Raw genomic sequence first — 21522 nt, 5'->3', positions numbered from 1 at the left:
ACGCGATCCCCTTTGCTCGTTTTCACATGCGACCTCTTCAGCTCTGTATGCTGAAGCAATGGTGCAAGGATTACACGAAGATATCTCAATTAATATCTTTAAAACCGATTGTTCGACACTCTCTAACATGGTGGACAGATCACCATCGTTTAATTCAGGGGGCTTCTTTTGTGCTTCCGACCTGGACTGTAATTTCAACAGATGCAAGTCTCACAGGTTGGGGAGCTGTGTGGGGATCTCTGACGGCACAAGGAGTTTGGGAATCTCAGGAGGTGAGATTACCGATCAATATTTTGGAACTCCGTGCAATTTTCAGAGCTCTTCAGTTTTGGCCTCTTCTGAAGAGAGAATCGTTCATTTGTTTTCAGACAGACAATGTCACAACTGTGGCATACATCAATCATCAAGGAGGGACTCACAGTCCTCTGGTTATGAAAGAAGTATCTCGAATTTTGGTTTGGGCGGAATCCAGCTCCTGTCTAATCTCTGCGGTTCATATCCCAGGTATAGACAATTGGGAAGCGGATTATCTCAGTCGCCAAACGTTGCATCCGGGCGAATGGTCTCTTCACCCAGAGGTATTTCTTCAGATTGTTCAAATGTGGGAACTTCCAGAAATAGATCTGATGGCATCCCATCTAAACAAGAAACTTCCCAGGTATCTGTCCAGATCCCGGGATCCTCAGGCGGAGGCAGTGGATGCATTATCACTTCCTTGGAAGTATCATCCTGCCTATATCTTTCCGCCTCTAGTTCTTCTTCCAAGAGTAATCTCCAAGATTCTGAAGGAATGCTCGTTTGTTCTGCTGGTAGCTCCGGCATGGCCTCACAGGTTTTGGTATGCGGATCTTGTCCGGATGGCCTCTTGCCAACCGTGGACTCTTCCGTTAAGACCAGACCTTCTGTCACAAGGTCCTTTTTTCCATCAGGATCTGAAATCCTTAAATTTAAAGGTATGGAGATTGAACGCTTGATTCTTGGTCAAAGAGGTTTCTCTGACTCTGTGATTAATACTATGTTACAGGCTCGTAAATCTGTATCTCGAGAGATATATTATAGAGTCTGGAAGACTTATATTTCTTGGTGTCTTTCTCATCATTTTTCTTGGCATTCTTTTAGAATACCGATAATTTTACAGTTTCTTCAGGATGCTTTAGATGAGGGTTTGTCCGCAAGTTCTTTGAAAGGACAAATCTCTGCTCTTTCTGTTCTTTTTCACAGAAAGATTGCTATTCTTCCTGATATTCATTGTTTTGTACAAGCTTTGGTTCGTATAAAACCTGTTATTAAGTCAATTTCTCCTCCTTGGAGTTTGAATTTGGTTCTGGGAGCTCTTCAAGCTCCTCCGTTTGAACCTATGCATTCATTGGACATTAAATTACTTTCTTGGAAAGTTTTGTTCCTTTTGGCCATCTCTTCTGCCAGAAGAGTTTCTGAATTATCTGCTCTTTCTTGTGAGTCTCCTTTTCTGATTTTTCATCAGGATAAGGCGGTGTTGCGAACTTCTTTTGAATTTTTACCTAAAGTTGTGAATTCCAACAACATTAGTAGAGAAATTGTGGTTCCTTCATTATGTCCTAATCCTAAGAATTCTAAGGAGAAATCGTTGCATTCTTTGGATGTTGTTAGAGCTTTGAAATATTATGTTGAAGCTACGAAATCTTTCCGTAAGACTTCTAGTTTATTTGTTATCTTTTCCGGTTCTAGAAAAGGCCAGAAAGCTTCTGCCATTTCTTTGGCATCTTGGTTGAAATCTTTAATTCATCTTGCCTATGTTGAGTCGGGTAAAACTCCGCCTCAAAGAATTACAGCTCATTCTACTAGGTCAGTTTCTACTTCCTGGGCGTTTAGGAATGAAGCTTCGGTTGACCAGATTTGCAAAGCAGCAACTTGGTCCTCTTTGCATACTTTTACTAAATTCTACCATTTTGATGTATTTTCTTCTTCTGAAGCAGTTTTTGGTAGAAAAGTACTTCAGGCAGCGGTTTCAGTTTGAATCTTCTGCTTATGTTTTTCGTTAAACTTTATTTTTGGGTGTGGATTATTTTCAGCAGGAATTGGCTGTCTTTATTTTATCCCTCCCTCTCTAGTGACTCTTGTGTGGAAAGATCCACATCTTGGGTAGTCATTATCCCATACGTCACTAGCTCATGGACTCTTGCTAATTACATGAAATAAAACATAATTTATGTAAGAACTTACCTGATAAATTCATTTCTTTCATATTAGCAAGAGTCCATGAGGCCCGCCCTTTTTGTGGTGGTTATGATTTTTGTATAAAGCACAATTATTCCAATTCCTTATTTTATATGCTTTCGCACTTTTTTATCACCCCACTTCTTGGCTATTCGTTAAACTGAATTGTGGGTGTGGTGAGGGGTGTATTTATAGGCATTTTGAGGTTTGGGAAACTTTGCCCCTCCTGGTAGGAATGTATATCCCATACGTCACTAGCTCATGGACTCTTGCTAATATGAAAGAAATGAATTTATCAGGTAAGTTCTTACATAAATTATGTTTTTTCGACTTCGGATTTTCTTGTGGCAAATTGCCTTACTTCCGCTGTCAGAGTGACCAGATCAGAGGAAATACAGGATAAATCTCTTTCTTGATAAGATCAAATTGGGGTGTCAATAGTTCAGATATTTGCGAGAATAATAACTGTGTATCCATTCTAGAAGCTGAGTAATCTAGACTTGTGTCGTTACTGGGATCGTTAGCTTTGTTTTTTTAATCTTTTACCTTAGCAGGCATTGTAGACGAATTAGTTTTCGCCTGCGTGAGGAATTTATCCATAAAATGAGGTGAAAGTCAAAAAATGTGATACCCTACCTAAAGGGAAGGAAAAAAAAGAGAGAGAAAATAAAAAGGGTGTAATATTTTCCTACCAATCCGAGAAAATAATGAGTATGTGTATTATCTACCAAAGTAGACTAAGTGAAGAGTGAAATACATACAAAAAAGGTGCAAAATAAAGGCATGCAAGGTCAATTAGATCATTGGTTAAATGCAGGAGCTATTTTCCTACCTATGAATATTTCAGTGTAAAAAAGATATCTAAGTGACAGACCCTACAATTTTATGTCAATGGTTTATATTATTTACAACAATAAGGGTATAAGATTCTTTGATGCCCACCTGGTATATAAATCACTATATTAGTATACCATAAACAACAAGATGCAGAGGTACTGCCACCAAAATTGACACTAATGAGTTTGAAGTCTATATAGTATCTCAAGCTCTTTTAACAGATAAGTACAACTATTATAACCTTAAACTTGGTGAGATCGCACTAGTGGGTTTTCCTAATGCAAACAACACACTGCAGCATTGAACAATGTGTATATATTTATATTTGCAAAGATTCTACAAAAATTTCTTACTGAGTAGCGAAATGTAATCTATCACTTAACTATTCTTACTTAAAGGGACAGTCTACACCAGAATTTTTATTGCTTTAAAAGATAGATAGTCCCTTTATTACTCATTCCCCAGTTTTGCATAACCAACACAGTTATAATAATATACTTTTAACCTCTGTGATTATCTTGTATCTAAGCCTCTGCAAACTGCCCCTTTATTTCAGTTCTTTTGACAGACTTGTAGTTTAGCCAATCACTGCCTGCTCCCAGATAACTTCACGTTCACGAGCACAGTGTTATCTATATGAAATATGTGAACTAACACCCTCTAGTGGTGAAAAACTGTTCAAATGCATTCTGAAAAGAGGTGGCCTTCAAGGTCTAAGAAATTAGCATATGAACCTCCTAGATTAAGCTTTCAACTAAGAATACCAAGAGAACAAAGCAAAATTGGTGATAAAAGTAAATTGGAAAATTGTTTAAAATTACATGCTCTATCTGAATCATGAAAGTTTGTTTTGGCCTAGACTGTCCCTTTAAGCCAAACACTTAGCAAATATCAAATAGTCAGCTTCATGTAATGATTTTGTCATACAATAGGTAAAACAAAAAATCTTAAATCAGCGACTCTTATAAGTTTCAGTTTAACTCCCACTATCTAGATAAATCTTTCACCTATATACTGTGACTTTATGTGAAGTTACTAGAGACAAGTATTATATTCTATACCAAGCCATAAAAGATTTTAAGATTTTATCAAGGCATATAGTGTATAAATACAAATACTCAATCCCCAAATTTATGGTTGATAAAACAGAGTATCTCCCCTTAGATGTATTAGATATTCATATATCACATAACAGCGAATGATTTTTAGTATGAAGTCTTGTGTATAGAAAAGTCCACTGTCCTAGATATATAAACAATGCATGCCACCCTCTTCAAGCTATCAAATCATTCTCCAAAGTATAATACTCTACAAAGGAGTAGCTTAATGAGGACAAAACTTCTCGGGCTGAGCCAGGGGACACCAAAATAACCCTTTTGCTACTTCACATATACTGTGGGGACAGCTGTCTTATGTTTTCAATGGATTTAACACTGGGGCCCATCACAACAATTTTATAAACTTGTAACCTTTATACTCCAGACTTGTGCCTTATCAAGCCTGGGCTTCCTCCATGTACTGTGAATGTTTCACCCCGTACTGTGTTGCAAGGCTGGTATATTAGGGTTAGAGCCGACAGTTCTTTACACCATGCTCCTCCAATATTTATTTTATGGCCAAACTGTCCAGAACCCAATATTACAAGCAAAGTTTTCTTCTTATCTACACCAGACAATAAAGTTAACTTCTCCAAGTAGCTTCATGTGCACACTTTTCCTTGTTTAAACTGTAAAAGAGTATGGAAAAAATATAGAATGTCAGTTAAGTATTGCAGGTATGTGTGTATATTTACCGGTGGTTAGTCACCCTGTTTCTTCAGTCGCGAGGATAGAGCTCCTGATGTGACTTCCGCCGTCACCCTGAACTCCTACCTACCAGCGACACATGTCATACAGGAGACCAGTCCTACACCACTCCTCTCCTTTCAGGACCACTGACTTGTCAGTCCTTCCCGTTATTGCCCTCCTCCGTCGTAGGAAAGTAATCCACCAGGCAGGTATGCAGTTTTGCAGAATGGTATGTCTGCTGCAAGCCAGTCCGGCTAACACAGGTTTCCTCCGCCGAGCAAAAGGCACTAATACATGCCCTAAGAGAACAACAGAGGCTGCGGGGCAAAATGGCATGGGGATCGGGTCTTGAACGCTGCAGACGTCCTAGCAGCCGTCGAGGAGCAACTAGCGTGCATGCTCCACCCCCAACAGGAACCTGGGGAACGAGATCCCGCTTCTTTATTCTTACTCATCTGCACCACATTGAAAACAAACACAAATGGTTCCTCTGTTTTGAAACTCTAAATCATTTATATTAAAGCAGGTAAACACAGTTTGTAAACTTTGTTATACTTCGAAACAAATGTATAAATATTTTAAACCTTTCTCTTTAAGAGTTAATTAATGTTGCACTAATAACATTTTCAAAATATGTTTTACCAATTAGGTGTGGCAGTGTGGTGGGCAGCTGGAGATTTTACCTTGTGCTGTTGTTGGCCATGTATTTCGAAGCAAAAGTCCCCATACTTTCCCTAAAGGTACCCAGGTGATTATTCGAAACCAGGTTCGTCTTGCAGAAGTGTGGATGGATAACTATAAAGAAATATTTTATCGGAGAAATAGAGAAGCTGCAAATATTGTTCAGCAGGTGAGTACTGTTTTAGGAAAAACAAGCGATTTTGTTCTGTGAGTATTCTGTATAGTAAAAAATGAACTATGGATGATTCAGTATCCTAACTTTTTTTTTTTATTTTCTTATTCCCTATATAAACATTATTAAGAGGCTCATACTTTACTGCCTATGGTGTAAAATATAGTAATCTATTATATGTTTATCTCTAAGTTCTATTGTTACATTTTTTAGGAAACTTTGGGGCGAAGCATTAAAGGGACATTATGTAAGCATTGTATTGAGGTTATTCCCTGCCTTCTAATCATGGGTGCGGCCATGTTGAAATCTACAGCAACTCAAATACCTGCATTGTAACCTAGGTTCCATAATGGTAGCATCCATGATTAGAGAGAAGTGCCTGAAAAGTATTTAGTGTTTAGTGCCCCTTTACATTAACATATTCATCTTCAAATTATGCTTTGAATATCCACGTAAGAAATTAAAAATATTCTTACGTGGAAATATTGCGTAGGTGGTAGCGGCAGGATGTAGTAAGTGATTGGATGTGGGGGATGAAGGATAGATTTGAGTCAAGTGTAACTCTGAGGCAACAGACTTGGGGCGATAGAGAAATGGTGATGCCATCAACAGGGATAGTGAAGTCAGAAATCGGTGTAGAGCTTGAGGGGGGATTAGAAGACGCTCAGTCTTGGACATGTTAATCTTTAGGTGGTGAGAGGCCATCCAGGAAGAGATACCAGATAAGCAGTCGCTGACATGAGAAAGGACAGAGGGAGAGAGAGCAGGGGTGGAAAGGTAGATCTGGGTGTCATCAGCATAGAAGTGATATTTGAAGCCATAACTGTTGATATGTTTACCCAGTGAAGAAGTATACATGGAGAAGAGTAGAGGACCCATAACAGATCCTTAGGTACTCCAACAAACAGAGGCATTGGAGAGGAGGAGTCGCCAGCAAATGACACAGAGAAAGACCTGTGCGAAAGATAGGAGTGAATCCAAGAAAGCACAGTGTCACAGAGGCCAAAACAGCTCTAAGGGTGGTCAACTAAGGAGGAGGGGGTGGTCAACTGTGTTAAAGGCAGCTGAGAGGAAGTAAGATGAGTAGTCGCCAATACTTTTAGCAGAAATAAGATTGTTCGTAACCATGGTAAGGGCAGTCTCAGTTGAGTGTTTGGGGTGGAATCCAGATTGCAGGGGATCAAGCAAGGAGTTGGTGGACAGGAAGTGGGTTAGGCGATTGTAAACTAGTTTTTCAAGGAGTTTTGATGTTAGTGGAAGCAGTGATATGGGGCGGTAGCTTTCAGGAGAATTAGGGTGGAGGGAGGGTTTTTTGAGTATGGAAGTGACGTTTACGTGTCTGAAAGAAGATGGGAATGAACCGGTAGAGAGGGAGAGGTTGAAGATGTAAGTAAGAGCAGCAGTAAGGGTGGAAGACAGGGAGGGTATTAGATGGGAAGGAATAGGTCGAGTGGGCAGGTAGTGTGGCGTGAGGAAGATATTAACGAAGAAACTTAATTCTTAGTAGCTGGATGGAAAATGCAGAGGGTGGCAGAGGGAGTAACTGGGCCTGTTGTTGGAATATTGCAGGTTGGTGATGGGATGTTGCTTCGGATAATACATATTTTGTTTAAAAAGTAGTCTGCCAGGTCTTGAGCACTAAAGACAGGGGTGGTGGAGCAGGTGGGTAGAGGAGAGAGTTGAAGGTGAAGAAGAGTCAGTTAGGGTTTGAGGAAAGAGTAGATATGAAATAAGAGAAGTTGGTTTGCTTGGCTAAGTGAAGGGCAGAGTGAGTTTTCCTCCAGACACACTCAGCATCACGGGAGCATTTTTGCAAATGACGTGTTTGCTGAGAATGCCAGGGCTGTAACTGACGGCGTGATGTTTTGCAAAGATGGGGAGGGGCAATTGTGTCTAGTGCAGAGGAGAGAGTTTTGTTATAGTGGGCTGTAGCGAGATCAGTGCAGGTTATAATGGAAGTGTGAGGGAGGAGATCTTGAATGATTTTTGAAAATTGGAGCGGATCCACAACGTGTAGATTTCTTTCTAATGACACAGTGAGTCATCATTAATTACTGTTGGAAATATCACTCCTGGCCAGCAGGAGGAGGCAAAGAACCACCACAGCAGAGATGTTAAGTATCACTTACCTTCCCACAAACCCCAGTCATTCAATTTTGCCTCTAGTGCAAGGAGGAGGTGAAGTAATTGGGTGTCTGTTAAAGATTTCTTCTATCAAGATTTTTTTATTTTGAAGACAGGGCAGGATTGCTCTGATCTTCCATCACATTTGGCTATCAATAGGGGTTAATGGCAAACCAAGTGCAGTGTTACTCACAATCCTACTGTACAATCTGGGAAAATGCAAGGATGCTATTTCTAAGAGAGAGCGCACTCTTTTAAATGCTGATTGACGCAGTGTTGGGCTTCCTTCAGGGTTTATTATTTTTCATTTTTATTTATTTCTTGACATGGTGAGTCCACGGCCCTCCCTGTTTTTTTCAGACAGTTTTTTTTATATAAACCTCAGACACCTCTGCACCTTGTGTTTTTTTCCTTTCTCTCCTTTTCCTTCGGTCGAATGACTGAGGTTTGTGGGAAGGGAAGTGATACTTAACAGCTCTGCTGTGGTGCTCTTTGCCTCCTGCAGCTGTCCAGGAGTGATATTCCAAACAGTAAATGATGATGATCCGGGGACTCACTGTGTCAACAAATAAATAAATAAATGTATCAGGTAAGCATAAATTTTGTTTTCTCCAGATGTAGGAGCATGATGGAGAAGTGTGTTTAGCTGTTGCATTAATATTATAGGTGACCAGGTGATGGTCTGAAATGGTAAAAGGGCGACAGGTGAGGTCAGATATAGAGCAGAGGTAGCAAAATACCAGGTCGATGGAGTGCCCATCACGGTGAGTAGGGGATAGCGGGGGTTGTGAGAGACCGAAGGAGGATGTGAGTGAAAAATGGTTAGAGGCAGCAGGGGCAGATGGTTTCTCAATGGGAATGTTGAAGTCCCCAAGAATTAGAGTTGGTATATTTGTAGAGAAAAAGTGAGAAAGCCAGGTGGCAAAGTTGTCAAAGAATTGGGAGGTTGGTCCAGGAGGGCGATAGCTGACTGCCACTCTGAGGGGGAGGGGGGGGGGGAACAGGCGAATACAGTGGACTTCAAAGGAGGAGAAGGAGAGAGATGGGATTTGGAGGTAGGTACTGATAAGTGCAGGAGGGGGAGAGCAGGATCTCGACACCGCTGCCGTGTTTCTCACCTCGCCTAGGGGTATGGCTAAAGGGAAGACCACCATGTGTGAGAGCAGCAGTGGAAACGGTGTCAGAAGAAGATAGCCAGGTTTCGGTAATTGCTAAAAGGGTGAAAACATTTGATATAAAGAGGTCAGGAATGGTTGTAAGTTTGTTGCAGACAGAACAAGAGTTCCATAGTGTACACATGAAAGGAGTGTGTGTGTGTTTGGGATGCATTAGATGGAAATGAGGTTATGTGTGTTGCTTTCATTAAAGTGCTTTTGTTACCCAAGGAGTGCGTGATGGTAATGGTGGGAATGTGGGTGGGCACAGGATTTGGAGAGATGTCACCTGATGATAATAGCAGCAAGATGGAAAGTAAAAGTAGGTGAGAATGAGATTTATAGCAGTGGGGGTATTTCTGTTAGGCAGCGCAGTTTAGTGACATAGATTTTAAAATAGAAAGTAGTTCATGAGACGTAAGGTGAGGAAAGGAGAGAGGGGCCTATATATACTGCATGTGGAGAAGGGTACGGTATGAGCATGTGCCTGTGATATAGGCATGAGACTGTTAAAAAGAAAAGCAGTGTTGAAAACATAGCAGAATATTAAGTGCAAAAGATTTGCTTGCCTTAAATCTTCAAATCTTGTTCAGTTCTTGTATAATTCTTAGTGCTGCCACTTAGAATGATGGCACAAGAATGTCCCTTTAAGACTGACCCTTTCTGGTATGGCACTCTTCTTTTAGTTTGGTTTTCCACTGTGGTCTTCTGCCTTTTCGGCTAAATGATAAAAAAGAGAGGGAGAGAGAAAAGTACAGGCGTAAGAGCGGTTTCCTTTTCAGTATTTTTTTTATTTTTTAAATGTATTTATTTTTTTAATGTTTCTGCATTTCTCCAAGTGAAAGCTTAATTTTAATCTATTAGTAATGCATCATATCTTGTTTCATGTGTTGTCACTTAGAACACAAATAAAGTGTTTTAATTTTAAGTAGAAAAATACAATTTTATCAATAAAGAAAATATATAATCATTCCATTTTTAAAGAAAAGTTTCTATAAAATAAAGTAATAATATTTTTTTATATTTTGACAGAAAAGTTACGGAGATTTGTCCAAACGCAACAAGTTAAGAGATCATCTTCAGTGCAAAAATTTTACTTGGTACCTCCAAAATATTTATCCAGAAATGTACGTTCCAGACTTAAATCCTCTAATATATGGAGATGTAAGTTTTTTTAAATCCTGTTTTACTTTATATTATCTGAAGTTTTATTTTTGGAACTTAGGCCTTATTTCCAATCTATACGTTTAGTGAACAAAAACCATATTAAACTTGTGGTTTTAGCTTAATTTTTTATGACATTCTAATGCATTAGATGTGTCGCCAAATTAGTGCAAATTACAAATATGGTAAAGCTTTTTGTCTTCCATTTTGATTGGGTAAATGTGAAAAATGGTTCTTTTCTTAAAGTGATTGTAAAGCTTAAGGAATTAAAGCTCAGTATCTAAAACTACTCTTAAAAACAGGGGTACTTTAATTCATTGACCTTAACAAACACGCCGGCAATCTGTTTACCGTAACGCGAACGTATTTTTTTTGTTAAAAGCGTGTTTGTAAAGTTTAATGAATTAAAGTGCCCCTGTTTTTAAGAGTATTTTTTTAGATACTGGGCTTTAATTCCTTAAACTTTACAATCACTTTAAGCTTTTTACATCTGTATTCTTAGACCTTTTGTAAAAACAAAAAAACAGGCTTAATGGGTTTTAAGTGTTCATGGCTGTAAACAAGTGTTTTCAGATGGATTGAAATTAGAATTTGTTGGGGATTGGTTTAATTGGAAAGTATTCTTGAGTAACTGTGGTCCGAAAAATAAATAATTAGAAAGCTGTCCAAAATTAAATTAAAGGGATATGAAACCCAAATTTTTTACTTTCATGATTCAGATACAGCATGCAATTTTAAGTAACTTTCTAATTTACTCCTATTATTTTTCTTCGTTCTCTTGGTATCTTTATATGAAAAAGCAGTAATGTAAGCTTAGGAGCCGGCCCATTTTAGGTTTAGCACCCTGGGTAGCACTTGCTGATTGGTGGCCACATTTATATTGCTGTACATTATCTAGGCTTCGGATGTGAAGTTTATATGTATAAATAAAAAGTGAGAAGCGCTCAACCTGGGAACGAACAATAGCATAATAGCTTGTTCTATGTCTAGTTACCACCCAAGAAGCAGCCTCTTTTTGCTCCACATGTGCCTTTCACAGAAAAGAACTTTCCTGAAGCATATCAGTCTGATCCTGACTTCACAGTACAGTCCAGCCCCGAAATACCAGGCAATCCCTCTCTGAACGAGAGAAACGGCAAAACCCCAGATGCACATTTCTGCCTATTGTGTGCCTCATCAGTGAGGTGCAGCCATATCCCTCTAGGCACACTGAGCAACGAGTCCACGTCTGGCTTCCCGCATAACACTTAGGGAGACTTCCCTAAGTGTCATAAGTGTGATGCGATAATCCAGACGTGGACTCGTTGCTCAGTGTGCCTAGAGGGATATGGCTGCACCTCACTGACGAGCCCCACAATAGGCCGAAACGTACATCTGGAGTTTTGCTGTTTCTCTCGTTCAGAGAAGAATTGCCTGGTATTTCAGGCTGGATTGTACCGTGAAGTCAGGATCAGACCGATATGCTTCAGGAAAGTTCTACTCTGCGAAAGGAACATGTTGAGCAAAAAGAGGCTGCTTCTTGGGTGGTAACCAGTGTTCCCTCTAAGGTGCGCGGCTGCGTGTCCGCGCACCTTCCCTTCTGGTGTAGCGCAGGCAGAATATCAGGCCGCGCAGCACCTGCTGTGAGTAGAAGCAGGGAGAGGAAAATGCCTGAAGAACTAATTTGCAAAGTGCCGCCTGCACTGCGCATTGGACCCAGCAATCTGTCACTCATCTAGCCTGATTCTGTGTTCCTGTATACAGCGCGCACCGAGCTAATGTACTCAGCTTAAAAGTACATTAGCTCGGTGCTGACAGCAGCGCTGTATACAGGAACACAGAATCAGGCTAGATGAGTGACAGATTGCTGGGTCCAACGCGCAGTGCAGGCGGCACTTGGCAAATTAGTTCTACATGATTTTTGGGATCTCAGTGGTAGTTTCAGCGAGGGGACTGGACTTCTTCCCTGCCTGCTTTCTCCATGGTACGTCTTTATTTACTGGGTCACTAAACTAGGCAGATCGCTCCTGTTCTCTCCTGACTTCAATCATTATAAGAAAGAGGCAGCAGCTCTGCAGAACGCTCAACGCTGCAGTTGTTTTACTGTTTGTTTACATTACATCAACCCCCCTTCCCCTCTTCTGATGTGGTGTTGTCTGGTTATTATCATACTGAATTACGGCTAGGTTGATCATTGAGGAGAGGAAGGGGTGATGCTCTGGCAACTAAGTTTTATTATAGAAGATACGGCACCACGCTTGTTTAGCTCCATGCTCCACCCCTCCCCTCCCTGTGGAAGACTGAATCAGACTTGTCCCTTGCTTGCAGCAGTAGCAAAAAGAAGGTAGGGTGGCTGTCTCTCAACCAAATATTTAGTGTTGACTATAATATTCAATTTATGCATAAATTCTGAAATTCAACATCAGTGACACCTTTATATAAGGTAATTTTTTTCTGGCAAACAAATATAATTAAATATAAGTGATTGAATATGTCTAATATGGAGCTGTGGTCAAACTTGTGTTATATCAACTGCTGTTTAGTATGTAGTGCAGTCACATTGCCTCTTACAATAGATTATCTGCATTTTGTAAATTGTTCAGTGTATATATGTGTGTTTATGAGTATATGTGTGTGTGTATATGAGTATGTATATGTGTATCAGTGTATATCTATGTGTTTTTGAGTATGTGTATCAGTGTATATCTGTTTATGAGTGTGTATCTGTGTGTTTATGAGTGTGTGTGTATGAATATGTGTGTGTGTATCAGTGTATATGTGTGTGTGTATCAGTGTATATATGTGTGTTTATGAGTATATGTGTGTCTGTATATGAGTATGTATATGTGTATCAGTGTATATCTATGTGTTTTTGAGTATGTGTATCAGTGTATATCTGTTTATGAGTGTGTATCTGTGTGTTTATGAGTGTGTGTGTATGAATATGTGTGTGTATGAGTATGTGTGTATCAGTGTATATCTGTGTGTATGAGTGTGTGTATATCTGTGTGTTTATGAGTATGTGTGTGTATGAGTATGTGTGTATCAGTGTATATCTGTTTGTGTGTATGAGTGTGTGTGTATATCTGTGAGTTTATGAGTATGTGTGTGTATGAGTATGTGTGTATCAGTGTATATCTGTGTGTTTATGAGTATGTGTGTGTATGAGTATGTGTGTATCAGTGTATATCTGTTTGTGTGTATCAGTGTGTTTATGAGTGTGGGTGTATCAGTGTATATTTGTGTGTTTATGAGTATGTGTGTGTGTGTATATATATATATATATATATATATATATATATATATATATATATATATATATATTACACACACACATAGGAAACAGTGCAATTTATCTCCTGTTTGCAATTTTTTTTTATAAACGTGACTATTGGAAATTTCCACCATGCCTATAACTTGAAAGTCCCTACTACACCCTATTCTTGTCAGCTGGACCAATTGAATGGCATAAAGTATGCAGTACGAAAAGGGGGGTGGGGCGTGAGGGCGCTAGTGAAAGCTTAAGAAATCTAAATGGTGGATGTTTAACACAATATGTGTCTGTGTATTCAATGTCTGCTCAATTGATTGCTTTAAATATATAAAACCAAATTCTTCAGTGTTTATTTATATAAATATTGTGTAATAGTTTGTGTTGTTTAACGTTTTAGGATATATTATGACCATATATCATAATTTATAATAATATGAATAAAGTGCACTGTGTGACAAATCTTCTGCAACCAAAAATTCTTTGATTATTAATATACACTGCTATATATGCCAAAAAAACCAAAGAGGAGAATAAATGTTAATAAAAGTTATTTATTATAACAATATAAGAATCAAATTGGATAAAAGGGACGTCTCCCCAAAATGTAAAAAGATAAGAATAAAAACAATATCTGTTAACAGTGGAATCTAAATTCCTAATAATTTCTGCAACTCTGTATAACAAGGGAGTCTTTGCAATCAGGTTTCTAAGGATTTCCTATTGCCGTATTTTCTTAACAGAAATTTTTCTTATTATGGCAATTTGAAGTTGTACAAAGTCAGTAAGGTTTTACAGTATGCAGTCCCAGACTTAGCGGTTCAAAGTGAGGCTAGGTGAATGTTGTGATACTTAGAGTATGAGTTACCTTCTCCCTTACAGCCGGTTCAGTCACTGCTGTTTTCCTCGATGCGACTGTAAACTCAGACCCGCCGCGTGTAGTCGGCGTCACTGCCTGGTCTTTGATCTTCTGAATCCGTTACTCAGTAACAATTTGGCTCTTTAACTTTTCAGAGCCTCTGTGTTCCTAAAAAAAATCCTGCACTTAGTGTTGTACACGCAGGAAAGGGATGTTTGAAAGATGTTATGTAGTAGAAATAACCCGGGTTATATTGTCATAACAGTTTTCCAATTGCTTAATTTAAAAGCTTTTTGAAAAGTCACTTAGTACCACTAAGGGTCACAGGAATCACTGGAAGCCACCAAGGGTCACAAGGGTCGACGCGTTTCGCTCTTATTCAGAGCTTTATCAAGATACTTGTGAGTCCTAAGTGTAGATATTTATAGCTGGTGCCAGACTTTGATTGGTTAGTGCTTCAATAGATTAAAGGTGGAATTTTTTTCTCGCATTCTGTTAAGGTAGAATTTTTGGAAAACTCATACTTGTATCACAATGAATAATTAAACTCCCTTGTTTTACTATTATAGTACTATTCTTACTAGTAATGCTTGAATTATAAGGTAGATATAAGATAAAATAAATTAAACATGTGTTACAAGATAAAATATCATAAATTAAAATTAAACTTCTAATACATCAGTTTATAATTATACAATTAACCAGCCTATCCAGTAGGTGTTACTTTAAAACCTAGGTAAAATATTGCACATTCCATATTTTGAAGGTTTTTCGGGGCCTAACGATTGATTAAAAAAATTAACTGTTTAGTGTAAAATCCATAATTCATATAAGAATAAGAAGGTGAACATATATTATATACGATGTCTACTAGTAATGTGAATTAAAGTATTGTTGGGGGGTGATATATGGTATTATTCTAATAGAAAGGGGGAAATATCTAATTCAGAATTCAGGCCTCTAGGATATAGTGTGTCATATTTATATATTAGTTCTGCTTCCTTGATTAATAATTTCTTTTCAAGATTTCCTCCTTTCCAATGTTTGTGTACTTTTTTTATGCCCCAGTATGACAGGTCTTTGTTGTTCCCTTTATGGACTGTTTTAAAATGTTTGTAAAGATGTGTATCATCGATCCCATTTTTTATGTTATTTAGGTGCTCTCTGATTCTATCCTTTACCATTCTTTTTGTTTCACCTAGATAGAAGAGGTTGCAGGAACATTTCAGGATGTATATTACATTTTTCGTTGTGCACCTTATTGTATCTTTAATTGTGAAAGGTTTCTCTATTTTATTAATTTTAATATTATTTAGCTTTTTACTGTGTTTGCAAGCTTTACAAGAATAACATGGAAAGAACCCAGCAATTGCTTTTCCATTCAGATCTTTTTGTTTCAGATATGTCTTTTTAGGTGGTTTGAACTCACTGGGAGCTAGCAAATTCTTCAGATTGGTAGCTTTTCTGAATATAAAATTTGGTGTTTCAGAGATCTTATCTCCCAAGATGTCATCTTCTTTAATAAGGTGCCAGTGTTTTTTTACTATTCTTTTTATTATATTATGATCATGATTATCATGATGATCATAATATAATAAAAAGAATAGTAAAAAAACACTGGCACCTTATTAAAGAAGATGACATCTTGGGAGATAAGATCTCTGAAACACCAAATTTTATATTCAGAAAAGCTACCAATCTGAAGAATTTGCTAGCTCCCAGTGAGTTCAAACCACCTAAAAAGACATATCTGAAACAAAAAGATCTGAATGGAAAAGCAATTGCTGGGTTCTTTCCATGTTATTCTTGTAAAGCTTGCAAACACAGTAAAAAGCTAAATAATATTAAAATTAATAAAATAGAGAAACCTTTCACAATTAAAGATACAATAAGGTGCACAACGAAAAATGTAATATACATCCTGAAATGTTCCTGCAACCTCTTCTATCTAGGTGAAACAAAAAGAATGGTAAAGGATAGAATCAGAGAGCACCTAAATAACATAAAAAATGGGATCGATGATACACACCTTTACAAACATTTTAAAACAGTCCATAAAGGGAACAACAAAGACCTGTCATACTGGGGCATAAAAAAAGTACACAAACATTGGAGAGGAGGAAATCTTGAAAAGAAATTATTAATCAAGGAAGCAGAACTAATATATAAATATGACACACTATATCCTAGAGGCCTGAATTCTGAATTAGATCTTTCCCCCTTTCTATTAGAATAATACCATATATCACCCCCCAACAATACTTTAATTCACATTACTAGTAGACATCGTATATAATATATGTTCACCTTCTTATTCTTATATGAATTATGGATTTTACACTAAACAGTTAATTTTTTTAATCAATCGTTAGGCCCCGAAAAACCCTCAAAATATGGAATGTGCAATATTTTACCTAGGTTTTAAAGTAACACCTACTGGATAGGCTGGTTAATTGTATAATTATAAACTGATGTATTAGAAGTTTAATTTTAATTTATGATATTTTATCTTGTAACACATGTTTAATTTATTTTATCTTATATCTACCTTATAATTCAAGCATTACTAGTAAGAATAGTACTATAATAGTAAAACAAGGGAGTTTAATTATTCATTGTGATACAAGTATGAGTTTTCCAAAAATTCTACCTTAACAGAATGCGAGAAAAAAATTCCACCTTTAATCTATTGAAGCACTAACCAATCAAAGTCTGGCACCAGCTATAAATATCTACACTTAGGACTCACAAGTATCTTGATAAAGCTCTGAATAAGAGCGAAACGCGTCGACCCTTGTGACTCTTGGTGGCTTCCAGTGATTCCTGTGACCCTTAGTGGTACTAAGTGACTTTTCAAAAAGCTTTTAAATTAAGCAATTGGAAAACTGTTATGACAATATAACCCGGGTTATTTCTACTACATAACATCTTTCAAACATCCCTTTCCTGCGTGTACAACACTAAGTGCAGGATTTTTTTTAGGAACACAGAGGCTCTGAAAAGTTAAAGAGCCAAATTGTTACTGAGTAACGGATTCAGAAGATCAAAGACCAGGCAGTGACGTCAGACGCCGACTACACGCGGCGGGTCTGAGTTTACAGTCGCATCGAGGAAAACAGCAGTGACTGAACCGGCTGTAAGGGAGAAGGTAACTCATACTCTAAGTATCGCAACATTCACCTAGCCTCACTTTGAACCGCTAAGTCTGGGACTGCATACTGTAAAACCTTACTGACTTTGTAGAACTTCAAATTGCCATAATAAGAAAAATTTCTGTTAAGAAAATACGGCAATAGGAAATCCTTAGAAACCTGATTGCAAAGACTCCCTTGTTATACAGAGTTGCAGAAATTATTAGGAATTTAGATTCCACTGTTAACAGATATTGTTTTTATTCTTATCTTTTTACATTTTGGGGAGACGTCCCTTTTATCCAATTTGATTCTTATATTGTTATAATAAATAACTTTTATTAACATTTATTCTCCTCTTTGGTTTTTTTGGCATATATAGCAGTGTATATTAATAATCAAAGAATTTTTGGTTGCAGAAGATTTGTCACACAGTGCACTTTATTCATATTATTATAAATTATGATATATGGTCATAATATATCCTAAAACGTTAAACAACACAAACTATTACACAATATTTATATAAATAAACACTGAAGAATTTGGTTTTATATATTTAAAGCAATCAATTGAGCAGACATTGAATACACAGACACATATTGTGTTAAACATCCACCATTTAGATTTCTTAAGCTTTCACTAGCGCCCTCACGCCCCACCCCCCTTTTCGTATAAACACAAAATTAGTCTGAAGGACTTATTTACTGTGAGGTGTTTGGAGTCACTGTTTCCAGCGCTCTACCTATCCCACTTACACCATAAAGTATGCAGTAGCCATGTCTTTTGATTAGGATTTCTCGTGTGGCAAGGTGCATGCAATGAACATGTGTAGGGTGGCCAGGGTTTTTGTTTGGAGTCTTTGGGCTAATAGGAAATGCAATTTTAGACTGCCCTGTCTTCTAATTTCCTATACATTTTGTTTCCTGTGTGTTTTTTCTTTGTTTTTCTAATATTGAATAAAAATGTTTTGAAAAGAGCATATCTGTACCACTGGGTTATACATGTCCCCTGAGCCAATGGTTGCCAGTCCTCCTCTGTTTGCAGCAGCATAACTGTTTCATGCACAAAGACACAGAATCAGTCAAGGGTGACATTCAAGGTGGGACAGGGACATAACTCTAACTTCTTTCCCACATATTGCACAATTGTGCATAAGCATTGGTTGCATTAGTAAGGGGGGTGGCCAAGCTAGTGTGTTGATATATTATTCAGTAATTTTACTATGGGGGGGGGCGTCATTTCATTCTCGGACCCAGGCAGCACAATGTCTTGCGCCGGCCCTGTATATACACATATATATATATATATATATATATATATATATATATATACATACACACACACACACACACACATATATATATATATATATATATATATATATATATATATATATATATATATATATATATATATATATATATATATACACTTATACAAATATATATATATATAGTGCCGCACACAGAAAAAAATAATTGCACGCACGGAAAAAAAATTAGAGGGAACATTGGTGGTAACTAGCCATAGAACAAGCATTTATGCTATTGTTCGTTCCCATGATGAGCGCTTCTCTCTTTTTATTTATGTGAAGTTTATATATATCCTGCTTTGTTTTGCTGTTCGGCTTAGCGCGCATTGTACCTGTAAGGTTTTGTTGTGTTTTTTTTTTTTAAAGCTACTTTAGAAGTGGTAAGTTACCTTTCCTTGAGCTTTTTAAGGTAGTTGTAGTGTTGATTGCTTTGCTTTGTCAATGCTATAATAGAACTGTCTGACTCTAACCCTAAATTTACCTTTGAAGTTTTCTGAACACCTTCATACCACATGGTTATAAAAGTAAAAGAAATAAATTAAAGCCATTGTGGCTTAATAGAAATGTGTTAAGAGAAATTAACAAAAAATGTAGGGCATTTTTAAATTATTCAAAGAAATAGTTCAGACTCAAAATACCAAATATATAAGAAATGTAACAAAGCATGCAAAAACAATCAAATTAGCCAAAATTGAAAATGAAAGATTAATTGCAAAGGATTCTAAGTCAAACCCTAAAAGGTTTTTTAAGTACATAAATGGCAAAAATCTAAGAAGGACAATATAGGTACATTAAATGTGTGCAGGGTAGCATAATTAACAGTCGGCTAGATTACGAGTTTTGCGTTAGGAGTGAAAAAGCATCGTTATGGCTCTTTTTCACTACCGCTGGTATTACGAGTCTTGCAGGTATAGGTGTACCGCACACTTTTTTGGCCGTAACGCAACGTAACTACCGCAGCTTTCAAAAAGTCCTTTTTCAATGGGACTTTCACAATGCCGGTATTATGAGTCTGCCTGGCAGGCCAAAAAGTGAGCGGTACAGCCTATACCGTCAAGATCCATACCGTAAACTGAAATTCAGTAGTTACGTGTTTTATGCTACAACGCCGTAACATAAAACATAACTAAAGTGCTAAAAAGTACACAAACACCCATAAACTACCTATTAGCCCCTAAACCGAGGCCCTCCCGCATCGCAAACACTAAAATAAAATTATTAACCCCTAATCTGCCGCTCCCGACATCGCCGGCACTATAATAAACATATTAACCCCAAATTAACATTATTAAATATTATTAACCCCTAATCTGCTGCCCCCAAAATCGCCGCCACTAAAGTTATTAACCCCTAAACCTAACCCTAAGTCTAACTCTAGAATGGCTATTAAAGGTAAACATCCTCACCGGTGTGTGTATAAAAGGTCAGTGAGTTTCTGGACTCCTGACAGACCCTTGCATCTTTCATCCAGTGCTGCACTGACGTTTCTGTATTCATGGAGTCATGGGTAAAGCAAAAGAATTGTCAAAGGATCTGCGGGAAAAGGTAGTTGAACTGTATAAAACAGGATAGAGATATATAATAAGATATCCAAGGAATTTAGAATCCCAATCAGCAGTGTTCAAACTCTAATCAAGAAGTGGAAAATGAGGGGTTCTGTTGAAACCAAACCACGGTCATGTAGACCAACTAAAATTTCAGCCACAACTGCCAGGAAAATTGTTCGGGATGCAAAGAAAAACCCACAAATAACTTCAGGTGAAATACAGGACTCTGAAAACATGTGGTGTGGCTGTTTCAAGATGAATAAGGAGGCACTTGAAGAAAGATGGGCTGCATGGTTAAATCGCCAGAAGAAAGCCATTACTATGCAAATGCCTCAAAGTATTCCGCTTACAATACGCCAAACAGCAGAGAGACAAGCCTCAAACCTTCTGGCACAAAGTCATTTAGAGTGATGAGACCAAAATTGAGCTTTTTGGCCACGACCATAAACGCTACATTTGGAGAGGAGTCAACAAGGCCTATGATGAAAGGTACAACATTCCTACTGTGAAACTCGGAGGTGGATCGCTGATGTTTTGGGGATGTGTGAGCTACAAAGACACAGGAATTTGGTCAGAATTGATGGCAAGATGAATGCAGTATGTTGTAAGGAGGAAAACTTGCATTCATCAGCCCGGAAGCTGCGCATGTACGTATTTGGACATTCCAACATAACAATGATCCTAAACACAAGGCCAAGTCGACCTGTCATTGGCTACAGCAGAATAAAGTGAAGGTTCTGGAGTGGCCATCTTAGTCTCCTGACTTCAATATCATTGAGCCACTCTGGGGAGATCTCAATTGTGCAGTTCATGCAAGACAGCCCAAGAATTTACAGGAACTGGAGGCTTTTTGCCAGGCAGAATGGGCATCTTTACCATCTGAGAGGATAAAGAGCCTCATCCACAAATACCACAAAAGACTTCAAGCTGTCATTGATGTTAAAGGGGACAATACATGGTATTAAGAACTGGGGTATGTAAACTTTTGCTCAGGGTCATTTGGGTAGTTTCTGTTGTCATTATGATTTAAAAAGAGTAAACACAGTTGATTGATAATAAATGGCTTCCGCCAAACACTAACCATGAGTGAAAGAAAAGTTTTTGTGTTATCATTCATATTCTCTGAAAAATGGCCAAGAAATCATAAATTCTGCCAGGGTATGTAAACTTATGAGCACAACTGTATAAAGCATTTTATTTATCCTGTTCCTCTCTTTTTATGCTTTTTACTCTTTTTACACCTCACTAACTTGACTATACGTTAAACTGAGGAATCAGTGAGGTGGGAGGTGTATTTATAGGCAT

At 37.8% G+C, this 21522-nt stretch overlaps 1 protein-coding gene across 1 annotated transcript in view; it reads left to right on the top strand.

Annotated features, from left to right (window-relative positions):
- GALNT3 (polypeptide N-acetylgalactosaminyltransferase 3) overlaps nt 1–21522 on the top strand; it is a 145721-nt gene that overhangs the window by 88369 nt on the left and 35830 nt on the right. Inside the window, exons 7-8 of the mRNA XM_053698391.1 lie at nt 5470–5670; nt 9984–10115. Coding sequence (XP_053554366.1) covers nt 5470–5670; nt 9984–10115 — 333 coding nt within the window. The remainder of the gene's footprint in view (nt 1–5469; nt 5671–9983; nt 10116–21522) is intronic.

This window comes from Bombina bombina, chromosome 1 (genome assembly GCF_027579735.1).
Source record: "Bombina bombina isolate aBomBom1 chromosome 1, aBomBom1.pri, whole genome shotgun sequence".
Lineage (NCBI taxonomy): Eukaryota > Metazoa > Chordata > Amphibia > Anura > Bombinatoridae > Bombina > Bombina bombina.
Note: the sequence above shows the minus strand (reverse complement) of the source record. Positions and strands in the feature narration are given on the sequence as shown.